Raw genomic sequence first — 22,752 nt, forward strand, 5'->3', positions numbered from 1 at the left:
GTGCAGGAAGGAATTTGTTCTTCAAAACATTTTCGTAGGATGCACCTGTTACCGTAGTGCCCTGTGGAACGCAGTGGGTAAGGATTACGCCCTCGCTGTCCCAGAACATGGACACCATCATTTTTTCAGCACTGGCGGTTACCCGAAATTTTTTTGGTGGCGGTGAATCTGTGTGCTTCCATTGAGCTGACTGGCGTTTTGTTTCTGGATTGAAAAATGGCATCCACGTCTCATCCATTGTCACAACCGACGAAAAGAAAGTCCCATTCATGTTGTCGTTGCACGTCAACATTGCTCAGCAACATGCCACACGGGCAGCCGTGTGGTCGTCCGTCAGCATTCGTGGCACCCACCTGGATGACACTTTTCGCATTTTCAGGTCGTCATGCAGGATTGTGTGCACAGAACCCACAGAAATGCCAACTCTGGAGGCGATCTGTTCAACAGTCATTCGGCGGTCCCCCAAAACAATTCTCTCCACTTTCTCGATCATGTCGTCAGACCGGCTTGTGCGAGCCCGAGGTTGTTTCGGTCTGTTGTCACATGATGTTCTGCCTTCATTAAACTGTCGCTCCCACCAACGCACTTTCGACACATCCGTAACTCCATCACCACATGTCACCTTCAACTGTCGATGAATTTAAATTGATTTCACATCACGCAAATTCAGAAAACGAATGATTGCACGCTGTTCAAGTAAGGAAAACGTCGCCATTTTAAGTATTTAACACAGTTCTCATTCTCGCCGCTGGAGGTAAAATTCCATCTTCCGTACGGTGCTGCCATCTCTGGGACGTATTGACAATGAACGCGGCCTCATTTTAAAACAATGCGCATGTTTCTATCTCTTTCCAGTCCGGAGAAAAAAAATCGGAGGCCTTAGAACTTGAACGCACCTCGTATTCAGATATCGCTTAAAATAAGGAGAGATTAAAAAAATTCCACCTGAAGGTGTTGCCGCAGTGTATATGCAACGTAACGCGACTACGATGCGGGTATACAGGGTGATTCAAAAAAACGCTTACAAACTGGCATGCCACATCCGACATACAATAAAGATCAGTAATCAAATAGGAACCGGGGGGTGGGGAGTCGCAAAGGTCTTCCGGGGCTACTAAATAGCGTTGACAGCGTTGCAGTTATTTAGTAACATGCTAAAAATTGACGCGCAGTACAGGAGATATTCAAAGTTTCGTCCTGATTCATCGAGACACGCCTGGCATCGACACTGCATTGAACGGCGCACCATCTCAAAGATACTTCGTGCATCTAGAAAACATTCTGCTGCCGCAACAATCCTACCCACTAGGTCCTCGGTCGATGTAACAGGAGCAACATACACAAGGCCCTTCTGATACCCACACAGGAAAACGTCGATTGGGGACAGAACAGGTGATCGTGATGACATGCAACTGGCCCACCGTGACCAATTCAGTGGTCGGGATAGGTTACCTGCTGATGTGCCCTCACCCGTCTCCTGAAATGCACGGGGACTCCGCGGTGCTGAAATCGAATGCGACGACGAATAGGTACGTCTCGCAGGAGTATGAGGAAGGTGCTACCATCAAGTCGGTCCGGGAGAAAGTACGGCCAAAAAAACTGTCTCCGACGATGCCAGCCGTCACGTTAAGGGTAAATTTGCGTTGTGAGGCACGCGTACACATCCTACCACGTATGCGGGTTGTAAATGTCCATCACACACTCGAGTGAGAACGCAGGCACATAGGTGAAGAGGACACTCGCTGCAAAACTTCGACCTCGTGACCGCAGCGCCCTCTCGTGACGTTTGCGACCCTCGGTTCTTATGTGATTATTGATGCTTGTTGTGGTACCATGTCAGTTCGTAAAAGTTTTTTTGAATCACCCTGTATGAGCACCGACACTCAGGCAAGGGACTAGTGTGGCATTCGTAACATTCCGACCCGCGTTCGGTAAATGTGGAAACGTCAACTAAGGCGACGTCATTACTAAATGCGTCCGCACAGGGCCAACGTGCTGTTATTCTTTTCTTAGCTGCCAAAGGACAAACACTGGTAACAGTCCATAGGAGAATAACAAATAGGTTTGGGACAGCATGTCTGTAGGAAACCATCATTGAGGAATGGTGAGCAACAATGTCTGCTCCTGCTTCTTGATGACGTACGTCCCCATATCGCAAATGTGGTAACGCAGAAGTTAGACCAGCTGACACTCGAGCGCCGGCCCTAAAGACCTGATCTCTCTCCATACGGTTATCAATCCTTTCGTCTGTTAGAAAAGGCCTTGAATGGTCGATGATTCCTGTCTGATGAGGATCTGCAGCAGACAGTTGCAGACTTCTTCACACAGCAGGACAAGGTGTTTTACCAAACGAGTATCTTCAACATGGCGCGTCAGCGGGATGATTGCCTTAATGCTCAAGGCGATTTTGCCTGATTGGCATAACGATTCTGTACTGTACGGCCTTCGATCTGAAACTTCTTCATCGCTCTTACACACTTTCGCTGTTCATGCAATAAAATTTCATCATCAGGTATGTCGCTTTAACTTCTTACTTATTTACTACTAACTCTGTTCGCAACATACTTTGCAGGCAGTGTTTCAATGTACCACTGAATCTGCCTACAAAATTATATCATTGTATGACATACTGTTCAGGAGATATGAATGAATAATCTGAAACTAATAAAAACAACTTTAATTAGAGGTTTTCGTCTTCAACTATAAAGCTTTCACATGCTTAACATAAGATATTTAACAAATTAACTCATTTACACAATAATCAGTCGTTTGAAGCTGCTTTATAAATGGGAGATCTATTCTTGAAAGAATTGAGTGTGCTGGTAGAGCAGAGTGGGGTGCGTCTGAGTGGCGGGTAAGTCTGCGCAAAGCCTCTATCTCAGTTTGTAATCACGCAGCACTTAGTTACTCTTCTGGGCATGAAAGGACTTCTCTTCGTTTCCCTAGTATGGTTGTTGTCCTGGGGCTAAACGTTGTGCAACGCTTCAAGATCAGTTTCACGTTACTTTAATATAAAATTTTCTGTTAAGAAAATAGGCTACAGCTCAGGCAATAATGTGCTTACGAAATTTAACTCCATACTGTCATGTACTAAAATGTCATTCTTGTGATATATTAACACACCAATGTTGCTACAAAGCAGGCAAAAACTGCAGTCGTGGAAAACGGGGCAAATTTATGCGTTGCAAGTGAGTCAAACTTCCGACGTGCATAATCTTGCACGCGTTACCATTATATTTTTTCGTGGTATAAGACTATAAATGTCCATGAGCGTTACCAATGGATGTTATATACCTTCTAAGAGGAAACTTTTCCATTTACAAAAGAAAAACAGAACGGAGACTGTACAAATGCTGAAAGCTGCAAAAGAGGTCCTGAAAAAAGGGAAGTCTCAATGACAAGAACGAGGGAGGTGAAAATAAGTTTTCACTGGCTCTATTTGCTTTATTTTATTGCTCGCGTAACAACTAATATATGAGATAAAATACGTTGCTACGAAAAGAGCCCTGAAATACTTTCTAGGGATGTTGTGCTCTGACTTTCTTTGGATCATTAATTTGCAACAAAACAAAATTTATTATGTTCTTATTATTCTGGATCTGGCTTTCTATTAAAGGAACATTGTTTCGTTACTGTAACTCGCATTAAAGTTCAACATATCTTCCTTACTTTACAGTTATTGAAAAGGCTACTGAAAATTATTTCGTTATCAATACTGATGTTACAGTACGCAATGTTTGTTCAACATCAAACTTTTTCAGTGGACTTTTGTTAACAGTAAAACACCAATAAGTACCACGACTAACACGAGAACATGAGACTATTATAAGAGAAAAAGATGTTTTTACTATAATGTTTGCCAGACCAGAACTACGCACAGCAAGATTTCTTTTATGTTATGAAAGTAAATTATCTTTTTGCACTGTTAATAATATATCATCGGCAGCCCGCGTCAACCTGTAAAACATCATAAAATCTGCTGCTCTGCTCTGCAATTCCGAAAGCTCAAAGAAATAATTTTAGTTTACTATTACGTGTCCGCTTCTTTGCGGTATGATTGGTTTAATATAATGCAGTTCGAATGCGCCACGGCAGCGGCTCGTTCGTTCGTAGCGCAGCTCTGCACCACGAATAATATTTAAATAGCTGAAAATGTCTTAAAACTTGCCCTCAACATTAGCTGTTCTACCAGAGGATTGGAATGATAGAGAGTTGTGAAAGTGGTTCGATGAACCTTCTGCCAGGCACTTAAATGAGATTTGCAGAGTATCCATGTAGATGTAGATGTAGATGTGGACAAGCGTCCGGCTCTTATTCTGAAGATTCTGGACGTTGAATTTGTGATCTTTGTTGAATAGCATTTCCTCTGACAGGAATATTTTCATAGGTTTTTGAATTTTTTACTCTGCCTTGTTGACGAGTCTCGGTAGTGTACACAAAATCTAATTTTGTGTTAGTAGTAACAATTATATGATGAGAAACAAGGTACTTTATATAAAGGTGCACTGTACTCGAAATAAATGTAGAATAAGAAATTAAGGACACTATTGTTTTCTCTTTTTAATAATAACGTGCAGTAATTTTTTATTTGGTGCCACAGCTATAAATGTATTACAAGACAATTCCATTTTCCACCCTGGCTGTGTTATGATCACAATCATTAATTTTATTATTATCAGTTGAACTCGGCGATGCACCATTTTCAACTCATTACGCATATCCTAGTAATTTTACGATATCACGAACATGAGTAAGCACTTGAAAATGGCAAAGATCAGTTGACCGTGCGAAATAAATGACTGCGATCATAATAAAGCCATGGTGCAAAATGAAATTGCCTTTTAATCAGACGCAGGTTCACCCCACTATAAATGCACTCTTACCCCAATGGTCGGTATATTCAGAAGAAAAGCCAGTTGAAGTGTTATTATAATTGATGAAGTTTCCTTGAGTACACGCTCATTAAGTCTTAAGTGCGCAATTTTGCCATACTGTTCCCTATTGAAGAATAGGCCGAACGAGCTTTTTGTAAACCACTTGTTTAGTTAATTAATTACAAGTGGTAGTTACAAAGCTCTAATTATCACCTCGAGAAAAATCAAGCTACGACCATGAAACTTGATGTTAGTCTCTCCCTGCACATTTGCTCTTCAGTCCGTGACGTTCTTCCCAACGATGGATGACTTGGTGGAGACACCTTGGTTGTCAAAACTGTATTTTTGCTGTTCAGTTAACGTTCCACCTCGAAAATTACTTCAATGTCATTCTGAAAATGCCTGTCACGGTCTGGTTTCTTCATCCGAGGAAAGATCTCACTGGGTGCCATGACAGGAGAATACTTGAACATCCCAAAGAAGCAGCTTATGTGACTATCCTGTGCGGAATGAGCTGCGGCCTTGTCGTGGAACAAAAACGCCACCTTGCACAGCTTTCCGCAATGTTTCGTTTTGACTGTTTCATGAAACCTTATCAGAAGATTTCGGCAGTATGCTTCTGTGACAGATTGTCCCTCAAGAGCGTAATGTGTTACCAGTCGCCCCACCCCAACAGATAAAAACGACAGAAGCACTTTGACCGATCATGTTTGAGACTTCGCCATTTTAGGCGGTGGTGAACCACTTGTTTCCACTGTTTGCTACGGTCCTTTGACTCAGGGTCGTAATGATACACCCCACACTCGTCCTTGGTGATTAGGCTGCTGAAAAAATCTTCTGGACTGGCAATATTTCAGCTGCTGCCCCAGTTCGACGGTCTCTTCCAACGGGTGTGACCATTCACGGGACCCAGTCGGCAGTGACTTTTGTGATGTTTATAATGTCGTGCAAGACCTTGATAACTGATCCACGACTGCTTTTCACTTTTTCCACCATCGCCTCGATTGTTATACGTGGAGCACCAGGGCGCAGTAGACGGTGCCCCGATGCTTCAGCCACATTGTTTCTCCTGTGTCCCAGGTGGGCCCCCAGGAGAGGGCGGAGCGCTCCCTACTGGCCAGCTACCTCAGTTGCTCAGGGCAGCGCGAGTCCTCCTGTCTGCAGCGACTCGTCTGCGAGATGCAGCGCCCCGACGCTCCAGAACTCGACCGCCGAGTCATGGATGTGTAAGTACTCAGCTTTCATACATACTACACCCAACATCCTTTTGGCTCACCAGGTGTCTATAACTCGGTAGAAGTATTTTCTTTGGCGTTTCAGCTGTTATTTGCCATTTCATTCTTGGTATGTGTAGAAGGACTTAACCCAAACAAATAAAAATCGTCATGCGTTGATAGCTTCCCTTCTGATGATCAGCTTCATCACCTAGTACACCTCCTGTATTAAAAACACAACAAAAGCCTGCGGCGGGGCGATTCGCCACTATGTTCGCTAGCACTGAGTGAAGCAAGCTGCAAAATTAATGTCCGCCTACCTCAGTATAGCGTTCGTTCACCTACCGTTGCTCTGCATTCGTAGGTACTAAGCAGGCGATGTTAAAATCAGCGTTGAAGAAAACCATCGTCCATACGATTGCATAGTCCGCGTAACTCAGGTAACAAAATAAACCTGCAAATCACTAGTATTAACGGGCATAAGGGGATCCTTCCTTCCTTCATTGAAAATGTCCGCTTATCGATGCTAATGTTTATTATTGTCTTTTAGCTATTGTGTCAACAAGCCCACATTTACGTCAATAGCGCAACCACTACTAAAGTGCGCGTCATTTATGATGGCGGCCGAGTTTAGGTTCGTTCTGCGCATCTCACGTCACAAAACACAGTCAGCCAATGAACAGAGAACGACGTTGCCAGAGCTCGACTGCAGTGCAGAGCATGGACGAGTGTCTTCAGTTTTAGAAACGTTCAGTCATAAATAAAGTAATTGAACAAAAGCAATGTCTTGATAGCAGACTTTCTTTTATAGAAAGTTTGGAAAAAGCATTCTTTATACCAATTGCTTCATATTCTATTAATTAATTAAACCAAATAAGCAATAAGCCTCCTAATTCAGGCGATACCAAGGAAAGGTGTTTGTATCATTCTCACTAATCGCTTTTTCGTAATAAAGAACAGCGGTAATTGTTTATTTCCTATTGTACTTCGACGAAACGTGAGTAATTCATAATCATACCAACAGTGTTTGTCGGTATTTTGCGCGGTATTTTAAAGTCCTCCGGGAGTTACATTGAATGACAAGCTGTGTTAGCGTAATGGTTGAAGTGTATGGGTGCTAAGCAGAAGGTTCTGAGTTTAAACCTTGATCGGTGCTCAATATTTTATTTATTTGAGAACAATATCGAAGTGTCTTACTTCATGAATTTTATTCGTTTTAATGCAATTTTTTGAAATTTCTAGTGGCAACTAAAATCGACCATACGGAAAGTATACACTATGGACTTTTACCTCTGCAAACTCTTCAAAATTTCGTGCAATGGTTTACTACATACACTCCTGGAAATGGAAAAAAGAACACATTGACACCGGTGTGTCAGACCCACCATACTTGCTCCGGACACTGCGAGAGGGCTGTACAAGCAATGATCACACGCACGGCACAGCGAACACACCAGGAACCGCGGTGTTGGCCGTCGAATGGCGCTAGCTGCGCAGCATTTGTGTACCGCCGCCGTCAGTGTCAGCCAGTTTGCCTTGGCATACGGAGCTCCATCGCAGTCTTTAACACTGGTAGCATGCCGCGACAGCGTGGACGTGAGCTGTATGTGCAGTTGACGGACTTTGAGCGAGGGCGTATAGTGGGCATGCGGGAGGCCGGGTGGACGTACCGCCGAATTGCTCAACACGTGGGGCGTGAGGTCTCCACAGTACATCGATGTTGTCGCCAGTGGTCGGCGGAAGGTGCACGTGCCCGTCGACCTGGGACCGGACCGCAGCGACGCACGGATGCACGCCAAGACCGTAGGATCCTACGCAGTGCCGTAGGGGACCGCACCGCCACTTCCCAGCAAATTAGGGACACTGTTGCTCCTGGGGTATCGGCGAGGACCATTCGCAACCGTCTCCATGAAGCTGGGCTACGGTCCCGCACACCGTTAGGCCGTCTTCCGCTCACGCCCCAACATCGTGCAGCCCGCCTCCAGTGGTGTCGCGACAGGCGTGAATGGAGGGACGAATGGAGACGTGTCGTCTTCAACGATGAGAGTCGCTTCTGCCTTGGTGCGAATGATGGTCGTATGCGTGTTTGGCGCCGTGCAGGTGAGCGCCACAATCAGGACTGCATACGACCGAGGCACACAGGGCCAACACCCGGCATCATGGTGTGGGGAGCGATCTCCTACACTGGCCGTACACCACTGGTGATCGTCGAGGGGACACTGAATAGTGCACGGTACATCCAAACCGTCATCGAACCCATCGTTCTACCATTCCTAGACCGGCAAGGGAACTTGCTGTTCCAACAGGACAATGCACGTCCGCATGTATCCCGTGCCACCCAACGTGCTCTAGAAGGTGTAAGTCAACTACCCTGGCCAGCAAGATCTCCGGATCTGTCCCCCATTGAGCATGTTTGGGACTGGATGAAGCATCGTCTCACGCGGTCTGCACGTCCAGCACGAACGCTGGTCCAACTGAGGCGCCAGGTGGAAATGGCATGGCAAGCCGTTCCACAGGACTACATCCAGCATCTCTACGATCGTCTCCATGGGAGAATAACAGCCTGCATTGCTGCGAAAGGTGGATATACACTGTACTAGTGCCGACATTGTGCATGCTCTGTTGCCTGTGTCTATGTGCCTGTGGTTCTGTCAGTGTGATCATGTGATGTATCTGACCCCAGGAATGTGTCAATAAAGTTTCCCCTTCCTGGGACAATGAATTCACGGTGTTCTTATTTCAATTTCCAGGAGTGTATAATGCTGCACAATAACTGCGTTGAACATCGAAACAAAATTAAGTCATTTATGGGGGAAGGTATCAGTCAAGAATATGTGTAAAAATCAAATTTTTGGGCCAAATAGTTTTTGTGAAATCGAATGTTAAAGTGTGTCAAAACAGTTGAAACATCATGTGTCTGCACAGGCGAGCAGTGCAATGATGACCAAATCGCGCACTTCGCGGAATGCGGGGAGCACGTCTCTGTAGCAGCGAAAGGGTTAATGAGGCCGTGGTGGCTTTACATCATAAACTGCGCGCTCTCCCCTAAATGTAAGTTTGCGAACTATATGGCGCTGTTTCTCTTGGCGCGTACAACTGGCAACACAGCAATCTCCCGCGTCTGGGCGGGCATGCGCGAACCGCCAAGATAAAAGAACTGAACTATATAGTTCATGCAGTTTATGTCACACACAAGACATCCAGAAATGTGATAAGTCCAACAGTCAATATTCTGCTACGAAATGAGTTTCACACTCGGTCCTTTTCAGTGGATTCTTCAAATGAAGACGCAAGCCAAAAATGTTCTGTAAATGCATACTGAACACGCCACGCAGAATTCTTTACAAAGGCCGATAGTTTCACATACAGTTTTTTCTACAACAAACACTCCACAATCTCCCAAACTTCACAGAACTGTCCGTAACTGCATCTGCTTGCACGGTGATACAAACCGAACGTGATATAGCAATCTTTTCTTCATTTTACAAACAATTTTTTCGGACATGTTTACCATGACCTTCTCCTCTGGCAGCTAGTCCACGACTGACTGAATGCCGTTGCTTTCAGGGCATATAACTCATCCCAATGTGTGGGAAAGACTTTACTCTCATTGGTTGATCAAAACGAACAGCCAATCAGATTAATCTTTCATGATCATATTCGAACTCAAATCTGCTTTACTCCAATCAACATTCGCAGATGCATCTACGTCATTTCATGCTGCAAGTATTAACCAAATGTTCCACCAAACCAAACCAAACGAAAACTAAGAGGAAACTATGTTTTAGAACTGATTATCATCTTACTACCTTTCTGGCTGCCTTATTACAAAAGCAAACGCTCATAGACATACGTCATCCGCCAGTTAGGGGGATTCACATTTTTTTCATGACATCCTGGTGGCGTAACACTTGCTAGTTATGTAAGGTGTAATACAACACAGAATTGAAATTTGACTTATGTCCCACATACACACTCACTCACATTCATGCTCATTTACTCTCACCCTAACACAAAATATAAATATTACCTTTTAAACTGTTATCGGAAGTTTAGAACTGAAAATCATTATAAAATAAATCGGCACACAGAGTGCTGTTACTGTTTTCAAATAACAAAAGATATATAAACTGCTATTCTTACTATCTGAATTTATTTCGTAAGTGTCGGTTAGGTACTTTTTAATAGGTTTTTTATATCTCTGAAACTATTATAGGTAGCGGTATCAAATTTCGACACAAAGCTCGTCTGAATAACAAAAGGTCATGTACCTAATTTGGAATAAGACAGCTAATATTTAACGTAGTTATTTATTTTCTTATGTGAGGTAAATAAGTGGTTTTAGTACGTGCCACAGTGAGCATTCCCACGGTCCACTTAGCGACAGGTGGGGTTATGACGCATACAGCAGGCCACATGCCGGCCGCCATACTGCAGGCTCCCAAAACAGCTTGCCATAAGCTAACACACTGCAAAAATCTGCAGTCGCATAATAGCAGCGACGCTACAAGACGTCTCTCCCTCTTCCTGCCCCTAGACATCGAAAAACCCTATGACTCTCTGGGATTCCAGTCTCCTCTTAAAACTCCACTGCTATCGACTTCCTATCAACCACGGCCGCCTAACTCCATACTTTCTGTTTCATAATGAATAATCCCAAAAAAGTTGAAATAGTTTAATTAGTAATGTTTCTTTACTACAAGCTTGTATGTGTTGTATGGCTTCTGCAACACTACTACGTGCTAATAATCAGAACGAGTAAATGAACATTTGCTTACTGCAACACACAGGCAAATGTACATTCAGTTCAGATCAAACGCATATGAATCTGCCCTGGCTGAGAACTCAGTTCCACAAATTAACAGTCTCTTTCAGAAATAAAGAACTGTCCAGACACAATGCCAGTTACCCTTTCGCTGACCAGGCTGTAGTCATCTCTATCTTCGTGGGCAGTTTAGCTGTGGGTGGCAGATTCCGGACTGGTTGCTAACCAAAGTTCCGACCTGCATAGCTGATGTCATGTGACCAAGAACTGGTGAACACAGACTTCTGGCTGTCAATGATGAATTGCTGGTTGTCGAGGACTCCTCATCTCTTAGCTCCGCCATTGATGAAGTCCTCCAAGGAACTGGTGCTGACTCGCTGGTTCACAAGTAATAAAGCAGTGTGGGTTCCTACACTAAATCCGCCTGACTGGCTGTCGCTGCAAGCAATAACATGTGCCTCGCCCATTGGCTCCGCAAACGGCATAATGTCATCGTTGTGCATGACTGGTGGAAGTGACGAAGTATAGCGAAACAGTGCATTCTCCGCTGGCCGGATCTAGGGGCAACTACCGTGACTCTCACCATCCTTGGCCTTGCCTAAATGTAGGCATGATGTCACTTGGACTACCCAGAAGGGGTAGTGATGTGGGATACAACATCCCTCCCCTTCAATAGCTGGAGGAGAAGCCTCTTCTTCTTTGGCAGGTGCTGTGGTGTAATGGGCAAACTTCACCCCCATCCTGCCACTGTGTTGACTTTCCTGGAGTCTGCGTCCAAGGGCTCAGATGGTGGCAGAGTGTCATGACTGCGAGGCTGCTCCATTGCTGAAGCTTCCCCTTCTGAGACTGACACATTGCTGGCATGTGGGACTGAAATGTGGTTATATCTCGGAAATAAGAGATGTATTGGCACTTGTCCAGAGCTGGTGGACATGTTTCCACAGTGTGTCTCCATCTGCCATCAATACGAAGTACATGGGTTGCTTGGATGGCAAACCACCATCCCCAGTTACCATTCTTCTTTTCTCCACTGTACCTCTGAATATGAGATCTTGGCATTGGCCTGAAGACCGTTTTCTGTTGCCAAATCCTCTGATGACGGTATTCCCCCGCTGGCAGGGTGCCACGAGGGACAGGACGGACTTCATCTACCGACGATGCAACATATGCTCTGAAGATGCGTCCTTGTGGAGCAAGTTTCTGTAAAAAGAAAGAAAATTTGCAGAAAGTCCTCCAAAGCATAACAGCCATGAATTTCTTCATTTTCTCCTTGAATGTCCAAATGAAGCATTCAACCACGCCACCTTGCCCTGTTGAAATGATACTGTGGAGATGCTGTATACTAAGGGCCATGCAGAAAGACTCGAATTATTGACTAATGAACTGTGTGGCGTAATTTGTAACAATGGCTGTAGGGAGACCCTCCAGGGCGAAAATCTCTTCCAGAGCACGGACCGTTTGAGGTGTCCCCGTACTGTTCATACTGACAACATAGCAGTAATTGGTGTAGGTATCCACAGACCACAAGAATAAGCCAGTTTGTCCTCATGTAGGGCACAGTGTAACAGAGCTGAAGCTGACTCCAGGGCTCTGTTGCCTCAAGCCAAGGCAAAGTACGCGATCCACATTCTCATCAATGAAGCAGATGTATTTGCCCGAATCTTGTACCATGAAGCTCAGCTGCGGGAAGAAGTCCAGTCCCATGAAATTAGCTACAGCATATTGTTGTAACCTGTTGTAACCGCGACTGGAACGGTCGCGGGATGGCCGAGGAAACGCGGCGGGACCAAACGGAGAGCGGCCCGCGAGCAAACAAACAAACGGAAAGGACGGACACGAAACAACAACGGACGATGGAAAGAAACCTTACGACGACAACACGCAAGAAGCAATGCAGTGACAGAGACAACCAAACGAATCCAAGACGTCCAATAGTAATGAAAACAAAGAACGGTAAACACGCTGTCTCTTATCGAGGCGATATGTTAAGACTGATGCAACAATTAGACTTGCTGGATGAGAGAGATGCAGGCGCTTGAATACTCTATCGGGGGCGCCGTTATTGGCCGCTGGAACCACGTGTTCCACTGTGGCGCCCTTACACTAAATGCGGGCCAGGAGGCGCGCGCCGCCACAGCTTACGGCGCGATGGTGCAGAGATCTCTAGGGGTCTTCGACGTCCATGACGTCTGGCGGGGATTAAAATTCCGCAACGCGCGGTCCCACACATATGATTTCGCTACTAGAAGCGGATCCTGCACTTTTTTGTTTTTATACAAGACATTCACCACAGAAAGACCTTTCACTTTGTCTGATCACTATAATTCTTTGCCATGCCGTGAATTGGTTAACTGCGGATCACCAATAAAAGCAAATTTCTGACTGCTATGATAATTTTCGCGAAACCGGTGTCAAGTTGGAACTGAATGTTGCGCCCATTTAGTCAACACCTACTAACATTGCTTTATTGAAGTAAAAAACGAATATGAAAACACTGTTTTCAAAATAGTGTACATCAGGTTCAAACTCATTGCCAGTACAAGAAGAGCACTTGACGGTTTGTCTTTGTTTCTGTAAACAATGCCTTTGACATTGTTTCTGACAATATAAGTACTTAACGGTTTTGTAAAAACGCAACTGTCTATCATGAGCCAGGACGCTCTGAACACAAAATTTAACTTTAGTAGGTTGATGTCCTAAGGATTTTAATTGGCCTCCAGTTTGAGGAGTGGAGCTGTTCTAAGACCAATGGCAGATTTTGCCGTCCTGTTGACCATTGTGACCGAGAGGTGTGCCGCCTTGGACGTCCTCTGTGTTATAGAAATCGCTCGTTTGCTTAGTCTGTTCAAAGGTTTGAGCATACAGGGTGATTCTATGATTATGTTACAAATTTTCAAGGATTATGGAGAAGGGTAAATGTCTCAATTTGAGGTAAGGGATCCTGGTCCGGAAACGACCGAGCCGAAAGATACAAGCGAAAATCGTTCTGATACCTCTGGTAGTAGGTGTCTCCTGCAGCAAGCTCTTTGCTTTCCGCATTCTGAAAAGAGGTTGCATGGGCCAAAATAAGAAAAAGTTGTCTATGCAGGATAGCGATTTTCTGGAAAACCTGGTATTCTCCGAGAATTATATTTTACCTGGATATATCAAGGAAATCTCAGGGAATTCTTTGTTTTTAACCTTTCACCGATATTTAATTATTTAGTTTTCTAAATCTTAAATGTTTAACTAACCCATTTAGTATTTCAAGGTGAGTTAATTATATGAATAGTATTCCGTATAAATTATCGATGTTCTAAAAACTGCGGTTAAACTACTGCTTATGGGTAGTTTATCTCAGGTTAGAGGAAAGGGGAAATTCTCAGAGACTTTTTTTTTCAAGTTTGAGTATTCACCCTGCTATTAAACATGGGCTCTTAAATGTATACCTTAAGAGCATTTGTTCAGCAGAACAGTAGCAAAAATGAACAAGTGTTCATAGCTCTTAAGGTATCCGCTTTACAGTCCATGTTTAATGAATATTTTTTTCTTGCTTTGGTCCATGCCATCATCTCTCATAATATGGAAAGCAAAAAGGTTGCAGTAGAAGAACTCCACTGTCAGAGGTACCAGAACGACTTTCTCTTACAAATTTTGACTCGGTCGTTTCCTGACCACAGTCCCTTACCTCAAATTGACACACTTACCCATTTCCATCATCCCCGAAAGTTTGTAACGTCCAAACGAAATAACCCTGTTTGTCCTACACAATTTATAGTGTGCCGCCACCACCAGTAAGTATTCAGCTTTCAGATCCTTCCCCAGAAAGTTTTGTTGCATGAAGCATTTAACAATAAAGAAAGCAAGTTTGATAAAATCAACTATAGTTCCTTATGCTGTAAAGTGTTGTCATAGACTGTAGGTGTAGCTGACTCATTGTACCTTTGCCGCGTCAAATGGGCGGACAGCTGATGGCGTCCGTAAATTTGTTGCTGTCGTTTCCGTTCCTGGAAACGTTACAACAAATTTTCTTGGGTAGCACTCACCTTTCCCATTGTAGAATTAACGGACTGGAATACGTTCAACATTGTCAACGTAAAATCAGTTTGCTGCGCCATCTGGAATGTATTGCCGATAGATCAGTTGTCAGCCAACTTGATAGAGTAATGAGATAAGGTTCCAACAAGAAAAATACCCAACAAGAATGTTGGTTCCAAAAATAAAAGTTCCAACAAGAAAACTGTCCATCAAGAAAAATTATAAATTCCCCAGTTCGGAAATATAACGAGCTCAATGCCCTGTAATACTGTCCTCAAGTCAACACCATGAGTTGGAAAAATGTGAAAATACTCTATACAGTGCACCCTCGAAATGCGAAACAACTCACCAGTGTGATCCACTCTATTTCCTCTTCATTGGCTGCCAGTGAGTGCTCTTCCCGGTTCAAAGTGGCTGGTTGACTGCGAGTGTTTCATAGGTTCGTTAATCCGTACGACTGCAGTATCGTGCTATATGTTCTGCATCACGTTGTCCGCCTGATTAGCTGAGTAGTAACGTGCTACCTCCCCTGCAGCGGGCCCGGGTTCGATTCCCGACCGGGTTGGAGATTTTCTCCCCCCCACGGACTGGGTGTTCTGTCGTCCTCATCATCATTTCATCTGCGGCACTCAAGTAGCCTAACGTGGCGTCGACTGAAATAAGAGTTGCACTTTGCGGCCGAACTTCCCCGAATAATGGGGCCTCCCAGCCAACAATGCCATACGAACATTTCATTTTTGCATCATATTAAACGTAAATAGTTAAAACAAGTAAATGAACATCTGTTTACTGCACCACCCACACAAACGTGTATCCAGTTCAGATTAAACACCTCTGAGACTGTCCAGGCCGAGAACTAAGTTCCACAAACGCACAGTCACTTCCAGAAGTAAACAACTGTCCAGTCGAAATCAGTTACCACGCGCTGCCCAGGCTGTGGTGGACACTACCCTTGCGGCCAGTTTACTTGTGGATGGCGGATTTCGGACTGGTGGCAACTCTCTTCCGCATTTTGCTAACCTGAGCGCCAGCCTATGTAGCTGATGCCCTCTGACCGAGGACTAGTCAGGACAGACTGCTGGCTGCCGATGCCGATGATAAGCTACTGGTTGTCGAGGAATCGCCAACTCTTGGCTCCGCTGAAGATGAGCTCCTCCGACGAATTGCCGCTGAATCACTGAGTCGCGGGTCATAAAGCCTCACGCATTACTATACTGCATCCACTCACTGGCTGGTGCTGCAGGCAATAACGTGCGCCCAGACTGTTGCTCTACAGGAGGGGTGATGTCATCATGATGGGCGATTGGCGTACATGACGAGGCATGACGAAATGGTGTGGTCGTCCCTAGTGGCACTTGGGGACAACCGCCGACGTCCTCGCCTCAATATAGGTATGCTGTACGCTGCTACCTCAGAAGTGCAGACTACCCAGCAGGGGTAGTGACGTGGGATACAACAGTATCGTGTGGAACCTGTAACCAAGGAACTGCTTACAAAACACTGCCACAATGGAATTCTATCCTAATATCAGACAAATAAATTAGGTTGGACTAACAGAAGATACTGAGTGTATAGAAATAAGGGTCGCTCAAAAGGGTCACAAGCTTGTGTCACTCATGACAAAGGGGAAAGAAACGTTTCAAAATCTTTACTGGAAGACGCTTGTAACAAAACACCTGACACTGTAATTTGCGGAACTCTGCTAACAATATCGTGAGAAACTGTATTCAGGACAAATCCACGAATTTTCTTCACCCTCCATATATAGTGTTTTTACGGAGGTTGAAAAGAAAATTAAGTTAATACGGAGGCTATTTTTTTTTTCAACCTCCGTTTGGTTGCGTATTGGAAACCGCAGTGAAAATAAAAGATGTTTTGTTTGCAACATTTAGCTACACCTTCCAGCTGCTTCTCTTCATAGTCTCCGCTCCGACTTGAACATTTGTCGTAGCGTGGTACCCACATCCCTATACATTCGTCATAGAAAGCAGTTACTTGTGCTTTCCGCCGTTTCCCTACACTGGTCTGCAGCTCGTTGTCTGCGCCTAAATGCTGTCCTCATAGCCAGCGGTCAAGCGAGCGAAGAGATAAAAATCAGAGGGAGCCAAGTCCAGGCTGTACCGCGATCAAACACCTCCCATCGAAAACGCTGCAGGGAGGAGGACTGCCCCTGCAGTGTGTGGCCAGAATTGTGATGTGGGCTGCATGCAATGAGGCGAAACCTCTCAGTAGGCACCTAACACTTGGCAGAAGACGCTATTTCCTAGACGTCTTTGCGTGTTCACTGAGCACTGAGAAGTGAAAAGAAAAAAAATGAAATAAAATAAAAATGAAATAAAATATATATCCACAGCCCCTTCTTTTCAGTGCAGAAACCCCGTTAACAATTACCCATCCCACCAGCTTATAGCCCTAGTCCCCATATCCTTCCCTTTGATTAAAGCCTGCACCGCCACCTGACCCACTAGTGCCTCTTCTAAATCCAGCATTCATTTACAGATCCCATTTCCCAGGCCAATGTAATGCCCCCACCCCCCACATGCAAAGTAACCCACTTATCTGTCACTATCCTACTTCCCCATCCTTCCTACCCCTACAGCATTTACTGGGACTTCGAGGGACTTGCCACGTGCATCGTCGTCATCCTCATTATTGTCTCAGCATCAGCTATGCCGTCGCCAACTGTGGTCTGTAGCAAATCACCAAAAGGAATGACATTATTCCATTTTAATCTTTTAACACAAAAACTTCCGTTTATGTATTATTATACGGCTGAATAGCACCAATACGTAAGGTACCAGCCCCTCCCAATTTGGGGGAGGAGAGGAATGAAATGACCAATGAGGGAAAAAGAATGAGAGATGTACGCACTTGTTCTTATAATGTCCCACCTGAGAATGGAAGAGGAAGATATCGTAATATGTAGTACAATAAAAGGAATTCTATGCCGTGCACTTTACGGTGATTCGCACGGTAAGGCGTAACTGTGGGCTTTGTTGACAGGCCACTTACACCGCAAGAAACGCATGCATTGCCCAGGAAATTCCACTGTTTTCAGTGCCAGCCGTAGGGCAGTCTTAAACCAATCGATATTTACAACTGAATCAGTACATTAAAAGCCCTTGTCACATACTATTCTCACCAGTGACTGTATAAAAAAAATTGTCTGTTTTTCAGTATAAAAGAAGAGATATTTTCAAACGAACTTGTTCCCGACGCTGTCAAGAAGAGGATCACCCGAGCTTCGGACGTTGGTTTGACATCGGGAAAATGTGAACAGTTCCCATGCAGTGAGGTGCAGCTTTAAACCAGCGCCGCAAATCATACCAGAATGCCTGCATGGCACTACCAGAGAAAGCATCACAAAAGAAGTATTACTGTATAAATTCAATCCTGATATATTTCAAATAAAATGTTCATTATTACCTGACAGTACAAAATACATTATTTTATTTCCTCTTTTTGATAACGACTTATCCCAGTAGCCAATTCTCTCTCTCTCTCTCTCTCTCTCTCTCTCTCTCTCTCTCTCTCTCTGTGTGTGTGTGTGTGTGTGTGTGTGTGTGTGTGTGTGTGTGTGTGACGTCTATATTTGTGTATAAGTTCTGCTCATTACTGTCGAGATTGAGTTTGTAATTTTGATTTGCCGACATTACACAGAGCACAAATTCAGGGGAAACTGGCACAACTGAAAGCATTCACTTATTTATTCCATTCTATTCCTGCTTATTACCTATAATTTACACACAAGGTGTATTGATTCTTACACAAATTACGAAAAACACATTAATACTTAATTTTATCCTACACATTACTACCTCCAGTCACCATGACTATTTCTACCGTTAATAACAATAAAAAATTTTAAAAATTGCATTCTCCTATGAATAAAAACTACATCTACTACCAAATCGAGGTCTACTACTATCATAATAACTTCAGTTTTGGTCTGTCACATTCCACAATGCATTTCATTGCTCCCTGGTCCATAGACATGGCCTGCTAATTCTTGGGCTCTTGGAGGGTGTCAGGTTGCATCTGCCTCTTCTATTGTTTGTTGGCTCCCTGGTTAAAGGGAAGGATTTCCCTATTCCAAGAGAATCTTGTTGGTGCCAGTAAGCGGTGCAGCCACAAGCCGATCGTAGTTACCCCATTTCTAGTTGCTTGGGTGGCGAGACACAGCCCACGGCCACGGCATTAAGTGCAAGCAAGCTAACACTGAACGCAAAAAAAAAAAACTAATTATGTGCAATATGGAAAAATAAGTGAACATGAGAACCTAAATCCCACCATGGAGAGCAAACAGCTTGAAAGAGTACAGTGTGCAAAATTCCTGGGTATGCACATTGATGAGAAGATAAACTGGAAGGAACATGTGGTGAGCTTAGCACTAAAACTAAATTCAGCGTGTTTTGTACTTAGAATAATTTCAAGAGTTTGTAGTAATGACTGTACCAGATTAGTATATTTTGGCTATTTTCAGTCCATTGCATCCTATGGTATAGTATTCTGGGGAAAAACAAATTGTCGTCAAATTACAAAAACGCGCTATCCGGATAATGACACAGAGCACACCTCAAACACATTGTAGGCCCCTTTTTAAAACACTAAAAATTTTAACAATTCCATCATTATACATTCTGAAATGTCTGTTGGTGATCAAAAGAAATCAGGACAAAATGAAAACCAATACAGACTACCATAATTATGATACACAGCAATGTAAAGATCTCCACTTACAAGCTGTAACAAGGACCCAAAGTCAGAAACATGTATGTAATCAAGGCATCAAACTTTTTAATGCAGTACCAAAACATATCAAAGAGCTGGAAAATGAGGATAAATTTAAAATTGTTATAAAGAATCACATGCTTGACAAATGTTATTACAATGTAAGTGAATTTCTATGCTCAACTGTATTAGAATATAAAGAACCAGAATATAAAGAACCACATGCTTGACAAATGTTATTACAGCATAAGTGAATATCTCTTCGCAACTGTATAAGAATATATGTTTAAATTAATGTGACAAATGAAATTACATCAATGAACATGTCTGTCAAGCACATAAGAAGATTGAGAACCACAAGTTCCTCCCACACTCGGCGCAGCATGTCCCCATCAATGAGTTCGAAAGCATCGTTGATGCGATCTCGCAGTTCTGGCACGTTTCTTGGTAGAGGAGGAAGTGCTTAACAAATGTCACTATAGTATAAGTGAATAGCTCTACTCAACTGTATAAGAATATGACATCATAAATGTGACAAATCACAACATCAAGGAATAGGTCTGTCAAGCACATAATAAATTATGTTATAAAAACACTTATTAATTGTATATTGTATTAAACATAAGATAGATTTATATGAATTCAGCATAGAAAAATTTTTTGTAAAGATATTATATACAGGGCTATTACAAATGATTGAAGCGATTTCATAAATTCACTGTAGCTCCATTCATTGACATATGGTCACGACACACTACAGATACGTAGAAAAACTCATAAAGTTTTGTTCGGCTGAAGCCGCACTTCAGGTTTCTGCCGCCAGAGCGCTCGAGAGCGCAGTGAGACACAATGGCGACAGGAGCCGAGAAAGCGTATGTCGTGCTTGAAATGCACTCACATCAGTCAGTCATAACAGTGCAACGACACTTCAGGACAAAGTTCAACAAAGATCCACCAACTGCTAACTCCATTCGGCGATGGTATGCGCAGTTTAAAGCTTCTGGATGCCTCTGTAAGGGGAAATCAACGGGTCGGCCTGCAGTGAGCGAAGAAACGGTTGAACGCGTGCGGGCAAGTTTCACGCGTAGCCCGCGGAAGTCGACGAATAAAGCAAGCAGGGATCTAAACGTACCACAGCCGACGGTTTGGAAAATCTTACGGAAAAGGCTAAAGCAGAAGCCTTACCGTTTACAATTGCTACAAGCCCTGACACCCGATGACAAAGTCAAACGCTTTGAATTTTCGGCGCGGTTGCAACAGCTCATGGAAGAGGATGCGTTCAGTGCGAAACTTGTTTTCAGTGATGAAGCAACATTTTTTCTTAATGGTGAAGTGAACAGACACAATGTGTGAATCTGGGCGGTAGAGAATCCTCATGCATTCGTGCAGCAAATTCGCAATTCACCAAAAGTTAACGTGTTTTGTGCAATCTCACGGTTTAAAGTTTACGGCCCCTTTTTCTTCTGTGAAAAAAACGTTACAGGACACGAGTATCTGGAAATGCTGGAAAATTGGCTCATGCCACAACTGGAGACCGACAGCGCCGACTTCATCTTTCAACAGGATGGTGCTCCACCGCACTTCCATCATGATGTTCGGCATTTCTTAAACAGGAGATTGGAAAACCGATGGATTGGTCGTGGTGGAGATCATGATCAGCAATTCATGTCATGGCCTCCATGCTCTCCCGACTTAGCCCCATGTGATTTCTTTCTGTGGGGTTATGTGAAAGATTCAGTGTTTAAACCTCCTCTACCAAGAAACGTGCCAGAACTGCGAGATCGCATCAACGATGCTTTCGAACTCATTGATGGGGACATGCTGCGCCGAGTGTGGGAGGAACTTGATTATTGGCTTGATGTCTGCCGAATCACTAAAGGGGCACATATCGTACATTTGTGAATGCCTAAAAAATTTTTTTGAGTTTTTGTATGTGTGTGCAAAGCATTGTGAAAATATCTCAAATAATAAAGTTATTGTAGAGCTGTGAAATCGCTTCAGTCATTTGTAATAACCCTGTAGTTGTTGAAATGTATCCTGACAAGTCCTATATAACAAATTTAAATGTAAATAAATTCCTCTCTGGCGTTGTTACGGTGGCTGCGCATACAGTGTTGTCAGTTCTTCTGCCATAACTGCTAATCTCAACTGCCTTCGCTGTGTTGCTTCTCGAACTTTGGTCACAACCTCTCGTAGTGTAGTAGGCGGGGGCTGACTGATAAGATCACGCGCTGTCCAAGCCTTTCTTGAAACAGCACCAGCAATGTTGTCTGAGGTCTGCCACTCTGTCTCGCAAAACAGTATCTCCTTGACATCGAGTCTTCCGTGCCGATTCAGTTGTTGCCAGTCAGTATCACCACTTTTACATACAGCGGACATGTTCTGACGTACCTCCTTCTCCACAGGCATGTAAGAGGTCTGTCTTCAGCAGGTGGCGTGGGGCCCTTGACCAATCAAGAAGTGTGTTAGGCCTGTTGAGGGATTCATGTGACTCATTCCCAGTCTCTGCTGTATATTTGGCAGAAAACCATAGGTGCCCTCACTGTTTGGGCATCACCCCATTGTTTCTGCCACAGGTGGAAGATCTGATTTTGAATATTCTGCTTGCTGTGGCTCAGATTCCTACTAAATTTAGGATTTCATGATATTGCTCCTTCTTCAGCCACTACATTGCTGCTTTCTTCCGTATCTGGAGATCAAGTGGACATATTCCTAGTATTACTTGCAACGCCTCAACTGACGCAGTGCAAAAAGCTACTGTCAACCGAAGAAGTATTCCACGTGACACTCTGTCAAGTATCCATGCTAGTGTTACAAGCAGAAGTCTGTGGGCCAAAGCAATCGCACAGTATCCCATGACCATAGTTAAGATAGCGTCACCATACATTTTAACTCTTTGCATCGGCAGCTCATTATCAACAATGCCGAGACTGAAAGTATATCGTAGAAGCAAAAGCATTCCAGTAAACATGAGTCCGCAAATGAGCTGCCTGTGAGGTAATTGCGATTATTTGCTTACGAGGCGCACAAGGCGTCAGTATGAAATATTGTCCTCATTAGTACAAATGTACAGTGCTGGAGAAAATGCAGCGCGTTCATGAACTGTGTTCAGTGGTATCTGGGTAAAACATGTGCATACTAAGGACTTGTA

General features: G+C 43.8%; 1 protein-coding gene across 1 annotated transcript in view; it reads left to right on the forward strand.

Annotated features, from left to right (window-relative positions):
• Positions 1 to 18,177, forward strand: part of LOC126176254 (uncharacterized) — a 63,316-nt gene extending 45,139 nt beyond the window's left edge. The window contains exons 4-5 of the mRNA XM_049923400.1: positions 5,955 to 6,100; positions 18,048 to 18,177. Of these exons, the coding sequence (XP_049779357.1) occupies positions 5,955 to 6,100; positions 18,048 to 18,177 (276 nt within the window). The remainder of the gene's footprint in view (positions 1 to 5,954; positions 6,101 to 18,047) is intronic.
• Positions 18,178 to 22,752: the final 4,575 nt, after the last annotated feature.

This window comes from Schistocerca cancellata, chromosome 3 (assembly GCF_023864275.1).
Source record: "Schistocerca cancellata isolate TAMUIC-IGC-003103 chromosome 3, iqSchCanc2.1, whole genome shotgun sequence".
NCBI classification, from domain to species: domain Eukaryota; kingdom Metazoa; phylum Arthropoda; class Insecta; order Orthoptera; family Acrididae; genus Schistocerca; species Schistocerca cancellata.